This window comes from Pollicipes pollicipes, unplaced genomic scaffold, assembly GCF_011947565.3.
Source record: "Pollicipes pollicipes isolate AB1234 unplaced genomic scaffold, Ppol_2.1 Scaffold_6686;HRSCAF=7923_pilon_pilon_pilon, whole genome shotgun sequence".
NCBI classification, from domain to species: Eukaryota; Metazoa; Arthropoda; class Thecostraca; order Pollicipedomorpha; family Pollicipedidae; genus Pollicipes; species Pollicipes pollicipes.
Window position 1 is genome coordinate 709,637 of NW_023596921.1, and position 20,711 is coordinate 730,347.

Sequence of the window (20,711 nt, forward strand, 5' to 3'; positions counted from 1 at the left end):
TTGGCCGCCTGTGCCGACAGGTCGCCTGGTCCAGTAATGCTCCTCGCTAATGCACTGAACATCTTTATGTGACATGACCATCGTCACGGATTGGAAATTACACCGACCTCAGGGAATATGCGATTATTTTTTCCTGCTGAAGACTTCTCCCCGGTCTCTCTAGATCTTCCCAGTGTCCAAGAAGAACGGAACGAGTAGCCGCGCAAACAGGACGCTTAAACCCTGTTTTGCTTTCCACGTAAGCTGATCTGTGTTTGGATTTTACTTGAGTCACAGCTAAACCCAACCGAGTAGCACCTGGATTTACGCAGTGGAAGTCACGCCATCCCGTTTATAGCAAAACAGATCAGCTTGGTCTAAGTTGGTGTTCGGTCCTACATCGACATGATCCAGGACTTAACACGCCGTCCGATGGTACATCATAACCACAAGCGCTGGCACTAAACTGACACTATGGAAGCATGGACACAGTCAGTCCAACCGGTGTCCACCACCGACTCAGCAGAAACGCCCGTTCCCGAGCGAAGAGTGGAGGCTTGTCCGATTTCACAGAGTGAGGGCGGACCTTCAGAGTGAGGGCGGACCTTCAGGCGGGGAGTCTGGCGCAACTGGGATTCGAACCACGACCCCACGATTGAGCCCCAGGTGCTAACCTTTCGGCCGTCACGTCCCCGTGCTGTGCGTCAGTAGAATCATGACACCGCTGACAGCTTTCCTCCATGGTCTTTTGATCGATGGGACAAAACAACTAAACAGGAGATCAGATAGTCAAGAGCGCACCGGCATGGTGATCAAAATCCTGTGCAGCTAGACCGTGAACAGTGTAAGTGTTTTTTTGTCATTTAATCATCTGTTGATAAGGTCTGTTCTATAATAGGCAATATGACGTGTTGACAGTTGACAGGTCTGTCGGCTGATGGACAGTCCAACGGTGTTCGAGTTGTAACAGCCCCGAATGCATGCATCCAGCAGACGCTAGCCGTGCACTGTCGATATTGCCTGTTAGGCACAGGTGGCCACAGGCTAACAGGCGTCAGCTAACAAAATGGCATCGGAGGAATGTTGTCTGCCTGCACTCGAGACATCACTGCAGCGCGCTGCACTCTCATCACCGATCCCCCAGGGGCTTCCTGCAATTAAAGCCCGGCTAGTTTCGTGCATTGAATATCTTGAGCCGCAGGCAGACCGTGCCGCGCGCGAGCTCAACTCCCCTGTAGGATACAACGGAGTCGCCCAGCGGAGTTCGTTGCAAACCGGCGGCACGCGGACGCCTCGAGAGAGGTAACGGGGTGCAGGTCATGGCCACGTGCTCCATTAATGGTGGTGACTGATATGTGTGCAACTCTTTTTCCACTGCAGCTAGCCCAAAGTGGTGAAATGCGTGCAAATGACTTATTGAGGTCAATAACTGATGAATATATAGAGGCCAATATAAATAAATACACCAATATTCATAATTCGTCAGCAACTATCGATTTGGAGCTGTCTAATGTCATCAGTTATAGTGGCAGGAATATTTCCCTCCGAGCCAATTTGTTAGTTTGGATTTTGTTCAGCCGGGTACTTGGACCGCTTTTGAAGGTAAAGCAAATGGCTTCCTGTGCTACAAATGAATCAAACTCTGATTGTAAACAAAGCCGTCAGTCACGTTCCGCGCCGTTCTCAGCGCTGCTTACCATGCTGGAGAACCTTGGCAGCGTTGGCGCTTAGCTTTGTTTGACCAGTCACCGTGTTGACCACGCGGCAGCGGAACGTGTGTCCCTCGCCGATATCGAATGACTGCAACAACAGCTCGCCGCTGGGCAGCATGACGTACTTCCCATCTGCGGAAACAAAGCTCAGTTAATACGCTGGAAAATGGTGCGATGTGTGGGATCGCCTGACCTCTTCAGTGAGTGATGTCCGTGTATTTCGAAACGCTATAGCTGCCAACTAACTAGCGGAAAATGGCTCCCAGCCACTCCGGCGGCGCTTCATAAGCTGGTCTGTCGCCAACCTGTTTAGAAAATTGCTGGCTCGGTTGTCACTCCGCTGTCGACGGCCTCAGGCGGCGCGTCACCAAGGCTCAGCCACGCGCCAGTTCCTCGACCGAGCCCAGCGGCAGTCTGACAGTGTGACGGTCTCTCCATCGGTCTCACAGCAGCCTGACAGTGTGACGGTCATGTGCCAGTCTCCCGACCAGCCACCCAGGCGGCCTGACAGTGGACAGTCTGTTTCTAGACTCTGAACGACTTCTGACCGCGTGACCACTGCGCCCGATAACCAGCGTTCTCGGATCTCTGACTGCGACGACTCCGCCAGTTTGACGGCAGTCCCGCGTGTCCTGTGTTTCAGCGGCAGTCCCGTGTGTCCTGTGTTTCAGCGGCAGTACTGTGTATCCTGTGCTTCAGCGGCAGTACTGTGTATCCTGTGTTTCAGTGACAGTCCCGTGTGTCCTGTGTTTCAGCGGCAGTACTGTGTATCCTGTGCTTCAGCGGCAGTACTGTGTGTCCTGTGCTTCGGCGGCAGTACTGTGTGTCCTGTGCTTCAGCGGCGGTACTGTGTGTCCTGTGTTTCAGCGGCAGTACTGTGTGTCCTGTGTTTCAGCGGCAGTACTGTGTACCCTGTGCTTCGGCGGCAGTACTGTGTGTCCTGTGCTTCAGCGGCAGTACTGTGTGTCCTGTGTTTCAGCGGCAGTACTGTGTGTCCTGTGTTTCAGCGGCAGTACTGTGTGTCCTGTGTTTCAGTGACAGTCCCGTGTGTCCTGTGTTTCAGCGGCAGTACTGTGTGTCCTGTGCTTCGGCGGCAGTACTATGTGTCCTGTGTTTCAGCGGCAGTACTGTGTGTCCTGTGTTTCAGCGACAGTCCTGTGTATCCTGTGTTTCAGCGGCAGTACTGTGTGTCCTGTGTTTCAGCGGCAGTACTGTGTGTCCTGTGTTTCAGCGGCAGTACTGTGTACCCTGTGCTTCGGCGGCAGTACTGTGTGTCCTGTGCTTCAGCGGCAGTACTATGTGTCCTGTGTTTCAGCGACAGTACTGTGTTTCCTGTGTTTCAGCGGCAGTACTGTGTGTCCTGCGTTTCAGCGGCAGTATCGCGTGTCCTGTGTTTCAGCGGCAGTACTGTGTACCCTGTGCTTCGGCGGCAGTACTGTGTATCCTGTGCTTCAGCGGCAGTACTGTGTGTCCTGCGTTTCAGCGGCAGTACTGTGTGTCCCGTGTTTCAGCGGCAGTCCCGTGTGTTAAAGTCAAGATGTTTAAGAAGCCACCACCTGTCCTAGGAGATTGTCATGTAAGAAGGGTCGATTACACATGCACATTATTCCGTCACTCAGTCTTCTTTCATGTTACATCCATCACTCAGTTTACAGCGAACTAGCTGATGGTAAATTCCTAATGGTGGGGCAATTGATGGCTTGACCTGGTCGCTATAAAAAGTCATGTACCTGACTAGACATATCAAGTACATGCAATTAGCCGCAGCCATAGCTGTATGCACGTAGTTACGTAGACACGTCTACAGATTGTGCTGTAATCCTTACGTCCCCGACATGAGTGATCAAGATAAAGGTAGGGCTGAAATGGATGACAATAGGTAGAAAGCAAGCAAGTTAACGATGGATGGATGCGGTACGATTAGGTTACGATAATGAGCTAAATGTAATAGTGTTTGCTTAACATGTCTTACATCGTCGACATCAAAACAATTTACCAACTTTTATGTAAACACAACAGCAATGATCTGCTTGACGCATTAGACCGATGTAACGTATTTTCTATCGAAGTTTCAGTGCACACTATTGACAATTGATATGCACCGAAGCGGAATCTTCCACACTTTCAGCAGTCAAATCCATGATGCTCGTAATAAGACAGGCAAAGAACATGTAAGGGAATGAATATCACATGCCCACAGCACCAAACTGAAATATAGATGGATGATTTCATGTGGCGTTGAACTGTGTCTCAATCAGCATATTTTGTCCAAGAACTTTACGCTACACTTCGTTAAACACCAAAGAATCTGGCCGCCTAAACGCCCAGGGCTGTGAGTGATTGTGTGCTGTATTTTAAATCATAAACCCGATTTTGCTGTCATTTGTGAAGTTATCCGTCAAGTTATCGGATGCAGCGGCCAGCGAAAAGCCTGACGAAATGATTTTCTGCGTCGTATGAGCTAGAGTAGCCTGTGTTCGACTGTCCATGTTTGCATTCAATCTAGTAATGGTGAGGCCCATACGCCAACCTCATAAACAATTTCTTCGTCCTGCAGTTTATCAGAAACTCTGCCAGAACTTTGGCATGCTTTCACTTTCCTGAGCACTCCAGAACATGAAGCGGCGCAATGTATGGGCAGACACCAACTTAGTTGTTTTTTTTTTTTGTAGTTTGCGCCTGAAACTGCCCAGCGCTTCCAAGTGTTGTACGATGAAGTGAAACGTCCCTTGTTTTCATTTCAACAATCATTACATGAAACAATGTCAGTGCCAAAACCAATCATGCATACATTATGAAAGGAGACCAGCACAACTGGCCGCCAGTAGCTTGTCATTAGATCTGGTTTTTGCTGTCAGCATTGCCGCGGCACGATAACTGTTACGTCGCCGTGGGACGCGAGTTTCATTCCATCACGTTTGCACTGACCGGTATCGTCGCTGGGGTAGATATTGAAACTCGTCGTCGCGCACCCACGACGCCACGGTCACGTGGTCGGTGACGTAGTCGGGCACGTCGCAGGTGAACAGGGCGGGACTGCCGGGCGAGGCGTAGCTGTCCCGCACCCCCAGGTTAAACGGCTGGTTCATCACTGCAGAGGGGCCGGCGGTGAGGTTGACGGGGAGGGGGGCACACTGGTGAGACGACGGACGTCATACACACTTGAGGAAGCTTGTGTGCGAGCCTTAGTGAAAACATACTACGGTAGCAAGTACAGTCATTTCGTTCGTCCCAGTGACTGATCGTCTACTGAATGTTTTACTAAGACTTGTACTAATAGCTCAATATGTTACATATGAAGGGAACAGCCCTCTTCAACATGATTCAAAGCGTCATTAGCGAACCGAGCGTTTACTTCATGGGCACGTTTAATGAGCTCATTGATCCGCCGGCCAGGTTAATCTTGAAGACTGAAAACGTGCATCGATCCCGCGCGGCGCCGGCGCTGCCAAACACACCATCAATCGCACTTGGAGCAAATCAGCATTAGCTTCGTGCCGGCGCCCTAGTCACATTTCTCGATAAGTTGGTCTTTGTTTACCGTGGCCGCGACCACAAAAGCCGTTTCCGGCACCCAGCACCCTGTGTGGTGCGGGCTGACACATGTGGGCAGGGTGGGTGGTGTGGTCTACAGACGGCGATGGAGATTAATGGTCTCTTCCTTCTCCAGCCTCAAAATGAATGGCGCGAACGGGCCGCCCCGTCCGCTCCCGTATGGAGATATGGAGTTTAATTACGTGGGCCGTCTTCGTTATCGCGGAAGTGGCGAAAACACGCTCTCGTGAACTGAACGTCTCAATGGTGGTGTTAATCTAGAAGTTCTCCCACTCCCTTGTGAAACCTTTGCCCTTTGTGTGGCCCACTTCCTGAAGACTGTTCTGAACGGAGCTTGACGCCAATTCATCCGATCAATTGCTGCAATGATCCACGGGATGTCGGAGTGCCAGCTGAATGTTAATGAGTCTCAGACAGCCGCTGAAGCCCTCCCCCCCCCCCCCCCATAAGCAGCGAACCAGGTGGTGGTCTGGGTATTTGCCGGCGAGCCCTGACGGGAGTGCGCACCGTCGCCGAGAATAACCCCCTGCCAGCGTCACCATCATTCGTCTTCGGCGCGGCTGAAAGCCGTTAAGACATCGTTCCGAAGAGAAGCGGCCCTCTCGCCTCCAGGAGATGCTCGCGTTGAAAAATATGTTTGTTAGGAGTAGCATGAATACATTTTTGCCGCAGCTGCTAGGAAGATGGCACCGACGCTTTTGCGTTGGACGTGATAGTTGGGTAGAGTCAACTTCGAAAATAACTTGTACTCGCGGCTCAAATCGTTTGCATTCATCTCTTTGTGCCAAAGCATACGCATGCAGGGAAGCTGAGCTCTCAGTGCGTATTTCACCACGTTGCCAGTGCGCCAGCGAATGCACACTTGCCCGGCACCGGAACGGCTGATGCCCCGCACGTGACGCCAGTAAATGGCCCCCGCCAAACGACCCAATCTCAGCCGACGACGTCACCCGGCTCCAGTCCCCACCCCTCCCCGACGGACGCGGAGTGCCCCACTCAGCTGGCTGTTCGGGGAGCGGGCGAAAGTGTCAGCTGACCTGCCCTGATGTGCACCGGCAGGCTGATGATGGCCCCGGCGCTGTTGGAGGCCAGACAGCGCACTTCGGTGCTGTGGAAGTCGTGGCGATACATGTCCGGTGAGAACGAGAAGTATCTGGAACGAGGGAGGGGCGACTGAAGCGTGCTCGCAGGACGTGGTACACGTGGTGAACAGCTGGCGGCGCTGGGACGTCCAATTATCGGCAGCTTACCCACGGCAGCAGTCGGTGCGGACACAATCTGCTCTGCCGCACGGGATCAGTTGGTGGGGAGTGCTGGATCCCGTGCGAGCGCGGATGTCGAGGTCACCGAGGACATTGTTCTTGTGTTATAATGACAGTTTACTACTTCGTTGTGCCATAACAACGCTCCAAGTTGCAGAAACTTAATCTGCTGCATTTTTGTGCTTCCTGCTTTGCATCTCTATCCTCTTCTTTTTATTCGGCAGTTGACTTCGTCGCAATACGCCCGGTTCTATTCGCCCATGGAGACTGACGCAAGAACAGACGCATGTTGTAGAAGTGATCCTCGAACTGACGGAGATTTAGCTACGTCCAGAACGTTTCTCCATTGATGTCTCGCGTGGCCGTCGACAGTCAACACCTCACACGTTCGCCACTCTCCGCAGCATTCCTCCGCGTCGTCTATTTCATCAAAGCCCTTCTGCTCCAGGGAGCTCAGCTTTGTCGACGCACCGGAGAGCGGTCGGGCTTCTGACCCGATTGCCAGGCTTCTTCCAGGACGGACGCCTGGCGTCACGTTTTTGTCTGTCGGCGCTATCGAGTCGCAGCCGACCCGAGCGAGCCCGTGTTGACATAGCGACGTACAAAGGAGGCCGCCGTTCGCCTCTGCCCACCGACGGCATTAGCCCCGGCCGTCGTTGCGAATCCAATCCTCAGAGAATTCAGCGGAGCAGACTGTAGCAGGCATCGGTGATCGGATCGCGTAGCCTTCAGCTGCGTTGAAGAACGCTTTATTAACATAACCATATAAAATACGACACATTGTTGCATTTTTACACGCACACAAATGCTAGGCGTTCGTCTCATAGCTTAAGATGTTCTGGGAAGTGTGCGAGTGTTTTGGTGCAAAATGTTTAACACATCTGAATTATTGAATACAACTCTCTGACCGCAATGTGTTCGTGTGACATCTAGACTCCGTTCCTCGACTTTCTGACGATCAAGTGAGAACTTGTCCTAAAATATCCAGTCACCGCATTCAAATCTGATATAAATTATCAGACCTACATGAATAATTTCAGGGGCTCTCAGATCGGAGACGAGACTCTCAGAAGCTGCTGTCCAGTAGCAGAGACGGCGTGCTCGGGAGAAAATTAATGATAACGCTCGTTAAGGCCACATAAACATAGCATCATTAGCAAGCATGCCTGTATTACAGCCGGCATCAACACAAGCGTTTCACTTATTGTGTTGGATAGTTAATTTGATTTACACCAACCGGCTCGACTTTGTGCTAGCTGGGCTCAATCGAAACCCTATGACAGATGCCATACGTATAGCACGCTGCAAAAAAATAGCACGTGTAGCTCATTTTTGATCAATCGTCAGTAAACTGATAACAGTTTTGACACAATCGCAACAACCATCGTCACAGTTCTCTTTCAAGAGAGTGCCCTGCCTTTGGGTCACATTTCAAAATGTACTCTAGTGAAACCTCAGGACAAGTTACGTCTTATAATAACGCTGGGCTCTGCCACTGCAGTAGAGCCAACACATCATAAGGATATCAATTTTAATCATTTTCGAGTCCTATTCGATTCAAAATTGTGTAAGTTTTTAAGTGAATTTGCGAAGAACATTATTCGCATGGATAAGACTGCAGTAATAGCCTTATCCCTGGGAGAAAAGCAAGAGAATGGAAATAAATTGGGCCAGTGTTTCGGCAACATGCATTTATCGAGGCAAAAGCAGAAGGGAATTCACTTCCGCTATTGTCCCGAGAAAGGCATGCTGCCGAAATATCAACGCACCTATGCCTCCATTCTCCTGTGTTTTTTTTTTCAGGGCGGTAAGGTTATTACCACTGTCTTATCTATTTCCGAGTCCAAATTGCGCTGCCAGTGTTTGTAGTGCTTGTAAGTGTAATTTTTTGTTGTAAAATTGTAAAAATGTAAATGCTTTGTAACAGCACTGCGCTTCATCCCTGAGGTATCGACCACCGCCATAACATACAATGCGCTTCATCCCTGAGGTATCGACCACCGCCACAACATACACCGTGCGCACCTCTACTGGGGCAAATAAAGGAACGTTTGTGACTGGCCAAGCGGGCAAGTGCCTGTGCAAGTGCAAGTGCCAAGTGCTCACTTAATTCGCCGCTGGGACCCCGTGTTTCCGCAGTAAGAAAACCATACGAAGGAACGCTACAGCGCGCGTGTCAACATTGGTTTGCTTGTAGTTGGCTTCAACGCATTGATTTGTCTATTTGTCATGTGTTGAATTTATTTTCATAAGCAGAACGAGGAGAAGCTTAATTACGTTTTTGACGAGATGCACTGCGATATTGGCTAGAATAGGGGCATAATCATATTAAGAAAGGCGTAACTTTTGTACAGGAAGGCTTTGACCGGCACACTCCGTAACTTATGAGTTTAATATCACAGCTTCTTTACGCATAACCGTGCTTGAGAAGATAGGTATCAGTGTACGAAGTAGACCGTAATGGAACACTAATCGGTAAATGAGGCTGCAAATTTATCTTCATCGATGAAATTAAAGGGTATGCCAGTTTGATTCACCTTCTTGTATTGTACTGCTTCCTTTCGTGTAACGTGGGAAGATCGCCAGCTGGACGACAGGAACATGAGCCGCGTCTTGGGAGGCTCACCAATGCGGTCATTGTCCGAGACAGGAGTGAAATGTTTTGATAATGCATTGGTGATCGACCACTAAGGCTACAAACGCATCGTTATCGATGCCAAATCATTATCGTCTCTAGCCCTAGTAAGCATTACTCATTTCACGCCCCACTGGGGCCAGGCGGGTGTCGGGCTTCGGGGTCGGTTAACCTACCTGAGGGGGTAGACTGTGCCGTTGACCCCGGTGTAATGCGGCTCAGGCCTCAGATGGACGAACTGAAAGACCATGTGGTTTCCGGGCGCGCGCCAGTGTGAGCTTGCCAACAGGACTGACCAGGACACCAGTTGTCCAAGAAAGGCCCTGCCCCCGTTGGAAAAGTATGCAGACATTTCGTTCGGATTTGCAACTCACACGTTGATATTTAGATGATTTAGAACCTGGCTGTATTTGGGCCTTTGGTCCGTAACCCAAAGAAAAAACATACAAATAACGGGCCAATAACGACACTGGTTCAAAATGCTCCTACCCTGACACGACAAATCGCTGCACTCATTGCTGGCAACGTTTATTTATGCTGGATATCGCACTTTTAGGTGATGTTTCTAGTTTTCGACTTGCGACAGTTTGCAAAACTAATATGACATCATCAAAACCCGAATTTTTTAAATAGCCATCATCAAGCGAACGCGCTCCAGACTGGCTGGCAGATGGAAGTAACTGCTAACCAACTAATAACTGCCAACCAGTCAGTACAAGTCATGTCGCGTGTGACTGTTATACGCGACATTTCTTGCATTGGAAAACTTATGCCTGTCATTACTTAAACAATCAGGACTTATACAGTCTTTATTTATAAGCGAGCAGAACTTCTGCAGCAAAACTCATACACCACATGAGTACTACACGACAGACTCATGCTGGAATAACAAACAGAATTAATTACCTCTACAGCAAAGACTGCCAGCAGTCTTTACTTACATGAGGCTTTATTTCAACCGCAACGAGCCTCATGTAACATATGGCCGCACCACAGAACTTGAAAAGAATTAAAGAGTGAGACTTAAAAACGCTATATCCGCCATTGCGTCTGCCGTAAAAATCTATATGGTCCTGCATCAGCCATATTACTCTCCTTCGACCAATACTATATGCGACATGTGTGCTATACGATACAGGTCGCGCTCCGAAAATTATATCTGTCAGTACCCAAACCAACAGGTCAAGCCTCACACAAATCTTGCAGAGGGAGCGAACACATGGAAGCACTTGGCTGGGTGCAGTCACACTGTTGTGGCTGCTGTGAATATTGCGATCGTTTAAACCCACTTGCGGCAATAATTCTACGCGACTGCATAGAAGTCTCTTCTTCTTCTACAGAAGTGAATGGTGCAAGTGTCGTTGTGTTGCAAAACAAGTTTGAATGCTAAGCAGAAAAAAGGGGCCAAACCTGCTCCAAATACTCGAAGCGCGGTGTCTGCCCCGAATGTGGCGCACCTTCCTATCGCGGATGGGCTGGACGCGGTCTCCTACTGACTATCAGACTACCCTTCTGGCTAGATGTTCATTGAAGCGCGGCATTGCTTCTAATGCAGTGACTTGTATAAGGCTCTGGTGCTACACGACAAATATAATATTTCAAGGAGTTATACCACCATTGACATCTTGCCACCCAAACTACAGCCCTTGTTTATACGTCAAGTACTACACATAGACCAAAATCACGTAACATGCCGAATAAATAACTTTTCGTTGCCAGCACCACGAACATTTAGCTTCAGTGCTACCCAGCTGGGGTTTCCTCCCAGCCCGTAAGCTGTTCTTCATTGCTCCTAGGTGCCCACATCATTTGCACTTCAACGGCCAGGCATTATAAGCAGTAGAAGTATTGTTGCGTATACGTAACAACATCGTACGTTCTTACAGTAAAAGTAAAGGGAATTCTGTATTCTAACCTAAAAGTTGCATCGTCTAGCACTAATCTTGCCTCTTAGGTCTTTGCAATAGAAGTTAATTTGTGTGTAACCAATGACTGTATATGCTTTTTGCAGTAAAAGTAATGACGGGTTTAAATCTGAAGTGTAAGTTTGGACGTGCAGTTCCTAAGTTATGGATAAGTCATTGCAGTAGAAGTAATGCCATGCATACCTAATGGCTGTATACGTTTTTGCAGTAAAAGTAATGGCGGGGTACAATTGTATGAAACATAAATTTTGTCGCGTAGCATTAACATCGCAGATACAATTTTGTCGCGTAGCAGTAACATCGCAGATACAATTTTGCAGTAGAATTAGTTTCGTGTATAAGTATTGGTTGTACAAGTTTTTCCAGTAGAAACAATGACGGATATAATCTTTTGCAGCACGGATTTTGTCGCGTTGAACAAATGTCGGACATGAATATCGACAGTAGAATTGATTTCGTACCATTCCTGTCGGTAGGAGTTTTTGTTATAGCACTTATGTCGTGGAACTCATTCCAATCCCACCGCTGCTACTTGTGTAACCGCGCGCTGTTTCAGGTCGACACGCATGCTACGCACTCCATGCTTAGACTTAAAGCTGCCAAAGAAATGGAGCTCAGCTCAAAATGTGTCCAACCAGCAGCTGTCTGCCACATTCCCGAAACTCTCGAATTTGGCCTCCAAGATATCCTTTTCGTAGTCCAACCACATCTCATTAGTTCGTGCGACATATACGTTACCATGGCAACATGGTACTTTAGGCCGGTCATTGGTGGATATTTCCCACCAGTGTCCCCAAGCATGTCGGAATCACATTTTGTGAACGATGCACCAATCACCCAACTTCCACACCGTCTCCCACAGAACACATGATTTTTCGGTCCAATGAGCGAAATCTGATGTTGCGATTTGGTTCATGAGCTCAGTTTGTTGGCACTTAGGTCATTCGGCTTCGTGAGAGTTTTGTGTTCTGTGTCAATAACTTGTGCCGATTACTGGTTCCTCGAACTTCAGGTGTACGAATTTGCACCAACAGGGCGCGTTCAAACCACGAGCCCGTTACCTTGCGGGCGTGCTGACATTTGTGCTCCCTATTGGTACAACCCAGAGAGCATTGCTATCTGGCGCGCGCGTTGCAAGAGCATTGAACGGCGGCCGTTGCCTCGACTGACCTGATCTGACCCTTCTTGACCAGCCGCACGCCGGCACCGAGGTCACCTGGCGTCCACCGGCCGAGACCCAGGTGAGGTTGGGGGTGGCGAGCCGTCGGCGCGGCACTCCAGCGTCGTGCCCGTCTGGTGGTCGAACACGCCGGCGTCGCGTGGCGGTATGCTGGTGAAGCTGGGCCCCACGCCCTGCTCGGCCGCCGGCTCCGGCTCGGCTGAAGACAGACGCCATTCGTCAGAGGGCGGCGGGCGCGCCGGTGCCTCGGCTGACGTCAGAGCTGCTGGCCAGGGTCAGAGGTCTCAGAGGTGAATGCGAGGGTCCGGGGTGCTGCCGGCTGGGGTCACAGGCGGCGGTCAGAGACCAGAGGTGCCAGCTGGGGTCGGATATCAGAGGTGAAGGCTGGGGTCACGGGCGCCACCGGCTAGGGTCGAGGCGGCTGTCAGAGGTCAGAGGTACCGGCAGGGGTCAGGGGTCAGGATGTACAAGGCCATGGTTAGGGGGATACCAGAGGTCAGGGGTGCCGCATGAGGTCAGAGGTCGCAGTCAGAGGTCGCGGGCCTTTGTTGCTTCACGTCGGGCTGGAGAGAGTTGCTGTCATACTGTCTAAAAGTTTTCCCACGTAGTTATTTGTCGCAGCGTAAACACAGAATTGTTGAGTGATAATGCTAGAACTACAAGACAATTACCTGCACATTTAGCTGCAAAGCCTCTTCGGTTCCCTTAGAGCAACTAGGATGATAAGGCCGTGCAAACGAAAACACGCGAGCTGGAGATAATGGAATTTCTAATGAAATCGAAAGGATACTCAAACCTCGCTCATGCACTGGAAATGACCACAGTTTGACAACTTTGGACTGGTACTGCGCAGGAAACGACCTTGATGCGAGGAAATCATACTAAAACCACTGACATCCGGCTGGTACCGGCACGGAGGCGGGACTTCAAAACGCTCAATGCGGGCGAAAATTAAATGGTATTGACAAAGCGCCGGTGTCGTCAGCCCAGGCGCCGCTCCAGTCCTGACAGCACCTTGGTACCAAACCTTGTCTGCCATGTTGGACATGCGGGTGGGTGGGGGGGGGGGACTTCCCATCGCGACTTGTTGAAAACCACGCGACAGTCATGTGTGGCTCAGGTGAAGAAGAGCACGTAAAATTAAAGCAAAACAGACATCTAGACAGGCGATGTCGGACATCTGAACGGGTAGAAAATACCCTGGCATGCGTAACTCCCTTGAGAGTCGTCAATGCCAGCTCATTAAGTTTATCTGGCCATTTGTTTACACCAAACAAAACAAAAATAGAGACGGCCTCTATGCAGAAGTGCAATAGCATGGACGTTGATCCAAAAACAGCGCAATACTGACCTATTACTCGGTATGTCCAAGGGTGCCAATGAATCGGTTTATAGTAATTTAAGTCAGATACGCAGGTTGCACGGTATACCAAACTCCGAATACTTGAAATATCAGCAGAGAAAATTACATATGTCAGACCAGGCAAATAAAACAACATCATACCTTATTCGCATGCGTGTTTATTAAGCAAGGTTTTCGGTACGCGGACAATAATAGCACTCACCCCTCGGCAAACTGAAACAGTGGTGTGTTTCCTCAGAACAGCAGGCCGAAACTAAGAGAAACTGTGCGCCTGACAACAGCTTCAGCTTTTCTATACGTCTCCAAACAGGGCACGCTAGCCCGGAATCGTGCTCCGTGCCACGGAACATTTAAAACCTAGCTCCGGCCCGGTCCACGTCACAAATTCAAACTTCGGCAATATCGTAAACATCATGCTACGCCCCCGAATTCGATCAGACTCTGTCGGCGAGCTACTAGGGGCCTGCTGCGCCACTGGCGGCGGCCACCGTCGCAGGTGATGGGCAGATGGCCGCGCGCGCCGCGCTCCAAGGTGACCGGAGTTGATGCCAGCGCACATCGTTACAAGTTTGGAGCTGAAGTTCAGGTGCTGACCTTGACACGTGGGCCGCCGGCCGTGCGCAGCCGAGCGGACCCGACGACAAAAATAAATTAAGCCAATGTACGCGAAACAATCGATGTCAACGGAAAAATCCTGGATCTTGGTGGTACTTTGGCGCTTTATGTCGGAAGGAGTGCTACACATGCTGCTTGTGACGTTGTCTCCATGGCTATAGCCGTAAATAAACTGCTATGTTATGAACACTTCCTTCCATTTTCCCGCTGCTGATCTTGATGGAATTGTGCGAACTGTTTTAGGACATCACTGCATGAAATAATGCAGCAATGAATATAATAAATGCTACCGTTTTTTAATCATGTTGATTATTGCATCGTTTACGACAACTTCATGACAACCCCACACAAGTTACGGGTTCGGCAGCTTGTTATGGCTACAGTAAGGTAAAATATACCATGTTTAACCTCAATGCGCGTGTACGAACCACAACTTTATTAGCGCTACAAAAAACATACGAAGGCAAATATTTCACTTCTTATGCAAGAAATGGAAAACAAAAAAGTATGAGGCACATGCGCTCATTATGTTAGAGATGTTCTAATGAAAACCACCTTGAGGGGAAAGGGGAATGCTGGGTAACCGGGGCAGAACTAGAGTGACTGATGCATGGTGGTGACATCAGCACTCCTTATTCGAACAGGCTCATATTCGGGATTTATTCGAACAGGTCCATCGGCTGTCGTGACCACGTCTCTTAATGCTAAAAACTGACTCAAAGCGGGATAGATTTGTTTGAAAGGACGTGAGTGACATGCGTGTCTCAAGCAGGCAAGTCAATAATGCGGTGCTTTACAGAATAAGTTAGAGGATCAGCCCTTCGTCAAGTACTAACAAGAAACAACAATAATTGAATTGTTAAGCATGTGACGTCAAGAGCAACTCCGAATGAGGTGGTGAGCATTATACCAACCAAAGACGTGTCCTTTTTAAACCAAAGACGTGTCCTTAGTTCCTCTGGTTTCGTAGCAGCGGCGGTTTTTGGGAACACTATCCAGCTATCTACGTCACGGGCGGTGGGCGGCAACCGATGATAAGACGTGTCCTTAGTTCCTCTGGTTTCGTAGCAGCGGCGGTTTTTGGGGAACACTATCCAGCTATCTACGTCACGGGCGGTGGGCGGCAACCGATGATAAGACGTGTCCTTAGTTCCTCTGGTTTCGTAGCAGCGGCGGTTTTTGGGGAACACTATCTAGCTATCTACGTCACGGTCGGTGGGCGGCAACCGATGATGCCGCGGATCGCGCGCGGCGGGCCGACATTGTTACATTGATGTTTCACATTCGAGGATATTGAACCAGGCATTAGACATGATGAAACAAGCTCAGTTATAGCCATTGGTATGCTTTTTAAGTGGAAAACCGATCAAAGCATCACAATTCTATTTTAGGTCAATATGCTGCGCGATGCGTCATGGTTTGATTATGTCTTCGTACCTTGCACAGCATCGATTGAGAACCAATTGCCGGCTATTGTATCTGGACATCTCGCTCAGGAACGCTAGATATGAAAGCCTCGCCAATTGTATTTTTGGTCTTGATCACCGCATGTCTTATGGGATTGCAGGATTTTAATGACGTTTTTATGACGTCATGAATCCAAAGGTGGTTTTGAAATGCTCTCCCCGATGCACCTTCCCCACTTTCGCGGACGTGTTGCTCAGGAACTAGAGGGGCTTAGGTCTTCAGACGGCCAGGATTGTAAATAACACTTAAAGGTCTTCACGATGGCTATTTCAGTTCAAAGTCCCATATAAATGTGGAATACTACCTTTCACGGAGCTATATATTGTAAATATATGCCCAGTGCACATGCATCATTTTATTTATCATTGAACGAGAAACACGCCTTTTTAACCTCGTGTCGCCACGAGACATGACACCACGTGCATGACTTTGTAAAGCTGGAAAAGTGCGACTTTCTGGACGATGAACATTCGATCTGGCATGATGGGGTTAATTGTTAACCAAACAACATAAAAAGCATGGCACCAATCTCGGGATCGGTTGAAACTAATCCATTAATGTTTTCCGCTGGGCTGTATATTCATTCCTTTGGAAACGCCCGGGGGTCACTTCAGTCCCCACCCCCTGTCCGTCACGCTACGCCCCGTCACGCCCGTCACGCTACGAAAACGGGGAAACAGAGCGAGAGCTAATATTGCAGGGAGTGTTCCACATTCGTACGGGTTTTAAATGAAAAAGCCATCTTAAATATCATTTGGTGTGACTCACAGCCCTGCCCTTCTTAAGACCTAAAACCCTCTAATTTCTGAACTACACACCCCCGCAAATATGTGCAGACTTTTTCGTGCTGACTACGCCAAGGTCACCCATGATGCAACCATGACGCCATAATAACGCCAGTAAAAACCTGCCATCCCACTGACCACAGAGCGTTCAGGGTAACTACTATAATTGTCGAGTCGCTCTTACCTTGGGTTCGTGAGCACGATTTTCAGATAAGAGGGTCGTCAGTTGGCTTTCATACAAACATTGCGCAAGCCATGCAAGATGACAACACAAATGACGTTTTGTCCTACATATTGCAAGAAGTTATGCCTTCTTTCTAGTTATTACGAAAATGCAACTTGTCATCGAATTACTTGAAAATAGCGCTATGACGGGACATTGAATACAAGTAAGTATCTTAAACTTAAAGATAAATATGCAAAAACTGCAAGAGAAAGGGACAAAACACGGGCACCCAACGATACTCGGTTGAGCACACTTTCAGCCCCGCCGTGGGCCACCTCTCGGGAGATTGGAGCACTGCAAGCGAGCGTTGCCATGCAAGGTTCCATGGCACAAGCAAGCAACGACGCACTGACGGGCATGCCTATTAAAGGGCAAACTTTGTTGTCTAGAGCACTGAAACCCTTGAGCACCAGTTAAACGTATACCGATAGTTATGTGAGCTTATTTCATTTTACTTGATGCCCACTTCAATATATTAAAGTAAGGAGCATTCACTTAACACGGGCTCTATCAGGAGTGAATGCCACGTAGTGGTACATTTCCGTGCCATCCCATTCCAATTCCTGCTTTGCGTCATGTGTGGGCAAAAGGGAAGAGACCTCAGGGTAATTCTAACTTATCAAATCATTGAAAGGAAATTATATTGTGAGTTTTTTTTTGTGCGAAAACAGCGCACATTTCTTGAACGCAATGTGTCAGTCAGACCAGCACGTGCTCTACGTTTTCATAACCTGCGAATCTTTAGACCTCTATTCATATTGCCTCTCCGGTTGAAATTGGGGCTTTACGAGATATTCAAGTGCTCAGCTTATGTCAAGCCGCCTTGTCCCTCCCCTGGCGAGCAGGGCGGACCGCCCTACGTGTAGCCCCTTTCTCTCCCGTCATAAACTGTAAATATACATTTGATAGATTTATCCAACTTTGGGCGGTGAGACTGGGCAAAATACCTTCACCCTGGCGCCTTTTGTCCGTAATAGATTGACCTGTAGAGCTCCAACGTCAATCAGCTGGAACTCAGCAGTAAAATATATGCGTTTTCCCCATCCTGTCCATCCAAGCCACACAACTTCTTCAACGAACTGTCAGCACCGCATTTCAGATCGGAAAAGAAGAAAGTAATCTTGCGGAGTGATAGGCGTGTCACAGACTTAAGATGTTTTCACTACTATGACGATAAACTCAGCATTATCTTCGCATGTGTCAGCAAAACAAAGACGCAGTGTTTTCCAGTTACTTTGGTGTCGTGTTTCGACATATATCGTATTGATCTCTACGAATCTCCTAAGCCTTGGGAGAGCGACGCTGGGTGTGCAAGTTTTCGCCTTTGAAGCCAACAGAAGGATAAAGGTGACAAATATCGTGAACTTGGGACGCAAAAAAACGGTAAAAAGTAGCGCCGAACAAAAAAGCGCGGCATTATGACAGTATAGAGAAAGAGGTTTACCATCTCCAGCTTTAGCTGATATGGGTAGATGATTATAAGGCAACTCATGACAAATTCAGAACTATCCTACTCCTTTTGTAAATGCTTGAGGGCAGCCTTGCCTGGATCATTCCGGCGCTGTTTTAAAAAGAAGTGATTTAAGGCCAAAGCGTCGATTTGTCCCTCCCCCACCCTGAATTTGAGGCATGTCTAAGGGCAGGTAACGACTTTGAAGCACTCCGCTAAGCAAACAGATGTGTTATCTTATTCATCTAGCCTTCGGATATGTTCGTTTCAAAGCATCAGCTTAACTTCTAGCACTGTCGGTAGATCCGGAGCTTACGCCCGGCCTAAGAAGTTAAACCGGAACTTTTAGCATCAATTACTTTCACAAATCACCACGAAGTCAGACATCAACCGTTCATAAAAAGCATGGGTAGATTATCACCCACCCGGTTCCACCTGTTCATATGCCTATACGTGTAGATATGTGCTGAGCAGCGGCAGTCAACTGATACAAAAGCTAAAAATGTCAGTGAAGCTACCAGCATTCCGTGCTCGAAACGCACCAAGACCAAACAGCGTATGCGCGTCGTAGCAGATAGCTTCCAAAAACCTTCCCTCTATTGGTTTGCCGTGCATCACTACGCCGCATGATACCACGATCCAGTTCAATGCAGTTGGTTCAGGTCATCCAACGTCATGCAGGACAAAGTGCAACAAACGAAAAGGCATCTGCACAAACAGTTTTGGGTCCTTAATAACTTAGTCGGGCTCTCCGCCCCCATATCCTAGTTGGTTGTAGCGTCTACCTTCCGATTCACCCGCCCGTGGCAGGGTACGTTCGATTTGCTTTAGTGTCCATTGCTTGGCCATGACTGAGATTGCCGCGGGCTCGTGAGGGCTGCTTTTAAGGTCAGGTGACGTCAGAGGGCAGAATGAACCGTACTGAACGCGCTCTGAACAAAAAGTGATTGGTTTCAACGAGATCTCGCAATTGGCGATCCGTTTTACGATCAGTTGTTCCTATGACAATAATCCATCTCAACAGGACAAATCGAGGGTCAATGTTTCCTGAAAATCGAAGTTGTTCAGCTTTGCATGCCAACAATACAAACCAACGCCCCGAAGCAGCATGCAACTTAAACAGGCGTGTTTCTTTTTTAATTCCGGGTGCATTGGTGAGTGTTTGTGTGTGTTTTTCGAGAATATGTTTATGATGTGGGGCCGCGTTAACGTAACCATGTTGGCCCGCCGCGTGATCAGCGATTCATCTGTGGCCGTCCGACCCCCCTCCCCCCCCCCCCTCCGCACCGGCTGTAGATGGCCGTGCAATGTTCCCAAAAAAACCGTCGCTACTCGGAAACCAGGAACACTAAATACACTTTTCAGCATCAAATCACGCCCCATGAGTGCTTAAGAGACCACTGAACGTTCTGGCGCGATTGTACGACATGTCGGAGAGATACTCTCAGGAAGTGATTCCGGTGGTATCGCGTCGCCCTCCCCCCCCCCCCCCCCCCCTATATCAACCACGATCGAATGGCGAAGCCTGGACTCACGAAACAAGCACTGCTCAGCACGGATGCTGATCCAATAATCCATACAATCAAAAAGTTTGAACTAATTCCCTGAACAACTATATGCGTTGACCAATGTTATGCCGCGTTTACCAATGTTTGAAACAGAGTGAGAAGCGCAATGGGGCGTCCTTGGTCTCTGTGACGTACCATGATAGGCTCTTGAAATGATGTGATCGGGCGTATGTGCACAACTTACGACACTGAGCCTTCATTTGACATGCCACAGGGCATACCCACTTTTCGGTTACCACAGATGTGTAATTTGACGTCCCAAATTATACACCTGTGGTAACCATACCATACTTGTCTTCCCACCATTACGGCACACAGCTCTGAAGGCAGAAGAGAGCTCCCTTCATGCGGCTTACCCAGTGACCTATTTGTGAATACTGAAGGCCGTCTGTCCTGATCTTCCGGGACACCAATTTGTTCATATTTTACTTGAAGGGAGTGTTCCACATTTGTATGGCGTTTAAACTGGCGTAGCCATCTTAAAGGTTGTTCAGTGCAGGCCACAGCCCTGCCCTTCTCAAGACCTAAGCTCCTCTAGTTTCTGAGGCTATTTCGTTCATACTTTTTCAAGGTCACCCAACCATCCATGACGCTATGATAATGTCATATGAATTCTGTCTTTTCATTGGCCATGCAGCAATCAGGGCCAAAAAGTATAATTATTCAGTCTTTCATATCTGGCTTTCGCGAGCATGATTTCAATATATCGTCCGCCCATTTGCTCTTTTCAGTACTGAGCAATGTAAGATGAAGTAAACAAAAAATGAGGATTGAGGAACATATTTACTAAATTGAGACAAGGTGTAGTCTAGAGCAGTCCTTTCGACTTCAAGGCATACCAATAGCTGAAAACGAGCTTACTTGATAATATCTGATGTTTGCTTCAATATCTTCGAATGTGGAACATTCCCTTAAGCTCCTAGATATAGCCTGTTCAGCATGGTTTGTTTAGGGTGGGCAGCTAAATGAGCCAAATAAGCGTACACTGA

At 48.6% G+C, this 20,711-nt stretch overlaps 1 protein-coding gene and 1 long non-coding RNA gene across 2 annotated transcripts in view; both read right to left on the reverse strand.

Annotated features, from left to right (window-relative positions):
- Positions 1-1,809, reverse strand: part of LOC119107246 (Down syndrome cell adhesion molecule-like protein Dscam2) — a 170,112-nt gene extending 168,303 nt beyond the window's left edge. The window contains exon 1 of the mRNA XM_037230662.1: positions 1,677-1,809. Coding sequence (XP_037086557.1) covers positions 1,677-1,809 — 133 coding nt within the window. The remainder of the gene's footprint in view (positions 1-1,676) is intronic.
- Positions 1,810-4,662: 2,853 nt separating this feature from the next.
- Positions 4,663-12,264, reverse strand: LOC119108736 (uncharacterized). The gene is made up of 3 exons (XR_005095348.1): positions 12,239-12,264; positions 6,284-6,399; positions 4,663-4,782 (listed from the first exon to the last, which is right to left on the reverse strand). It is a non-coding gene; the product is annotated as an uncharacterized LOC119108736 (long non-coding RNA).
- Between the last annotated feature and the right edge of the window lie 8,447 nt (positions 12,265-20,711).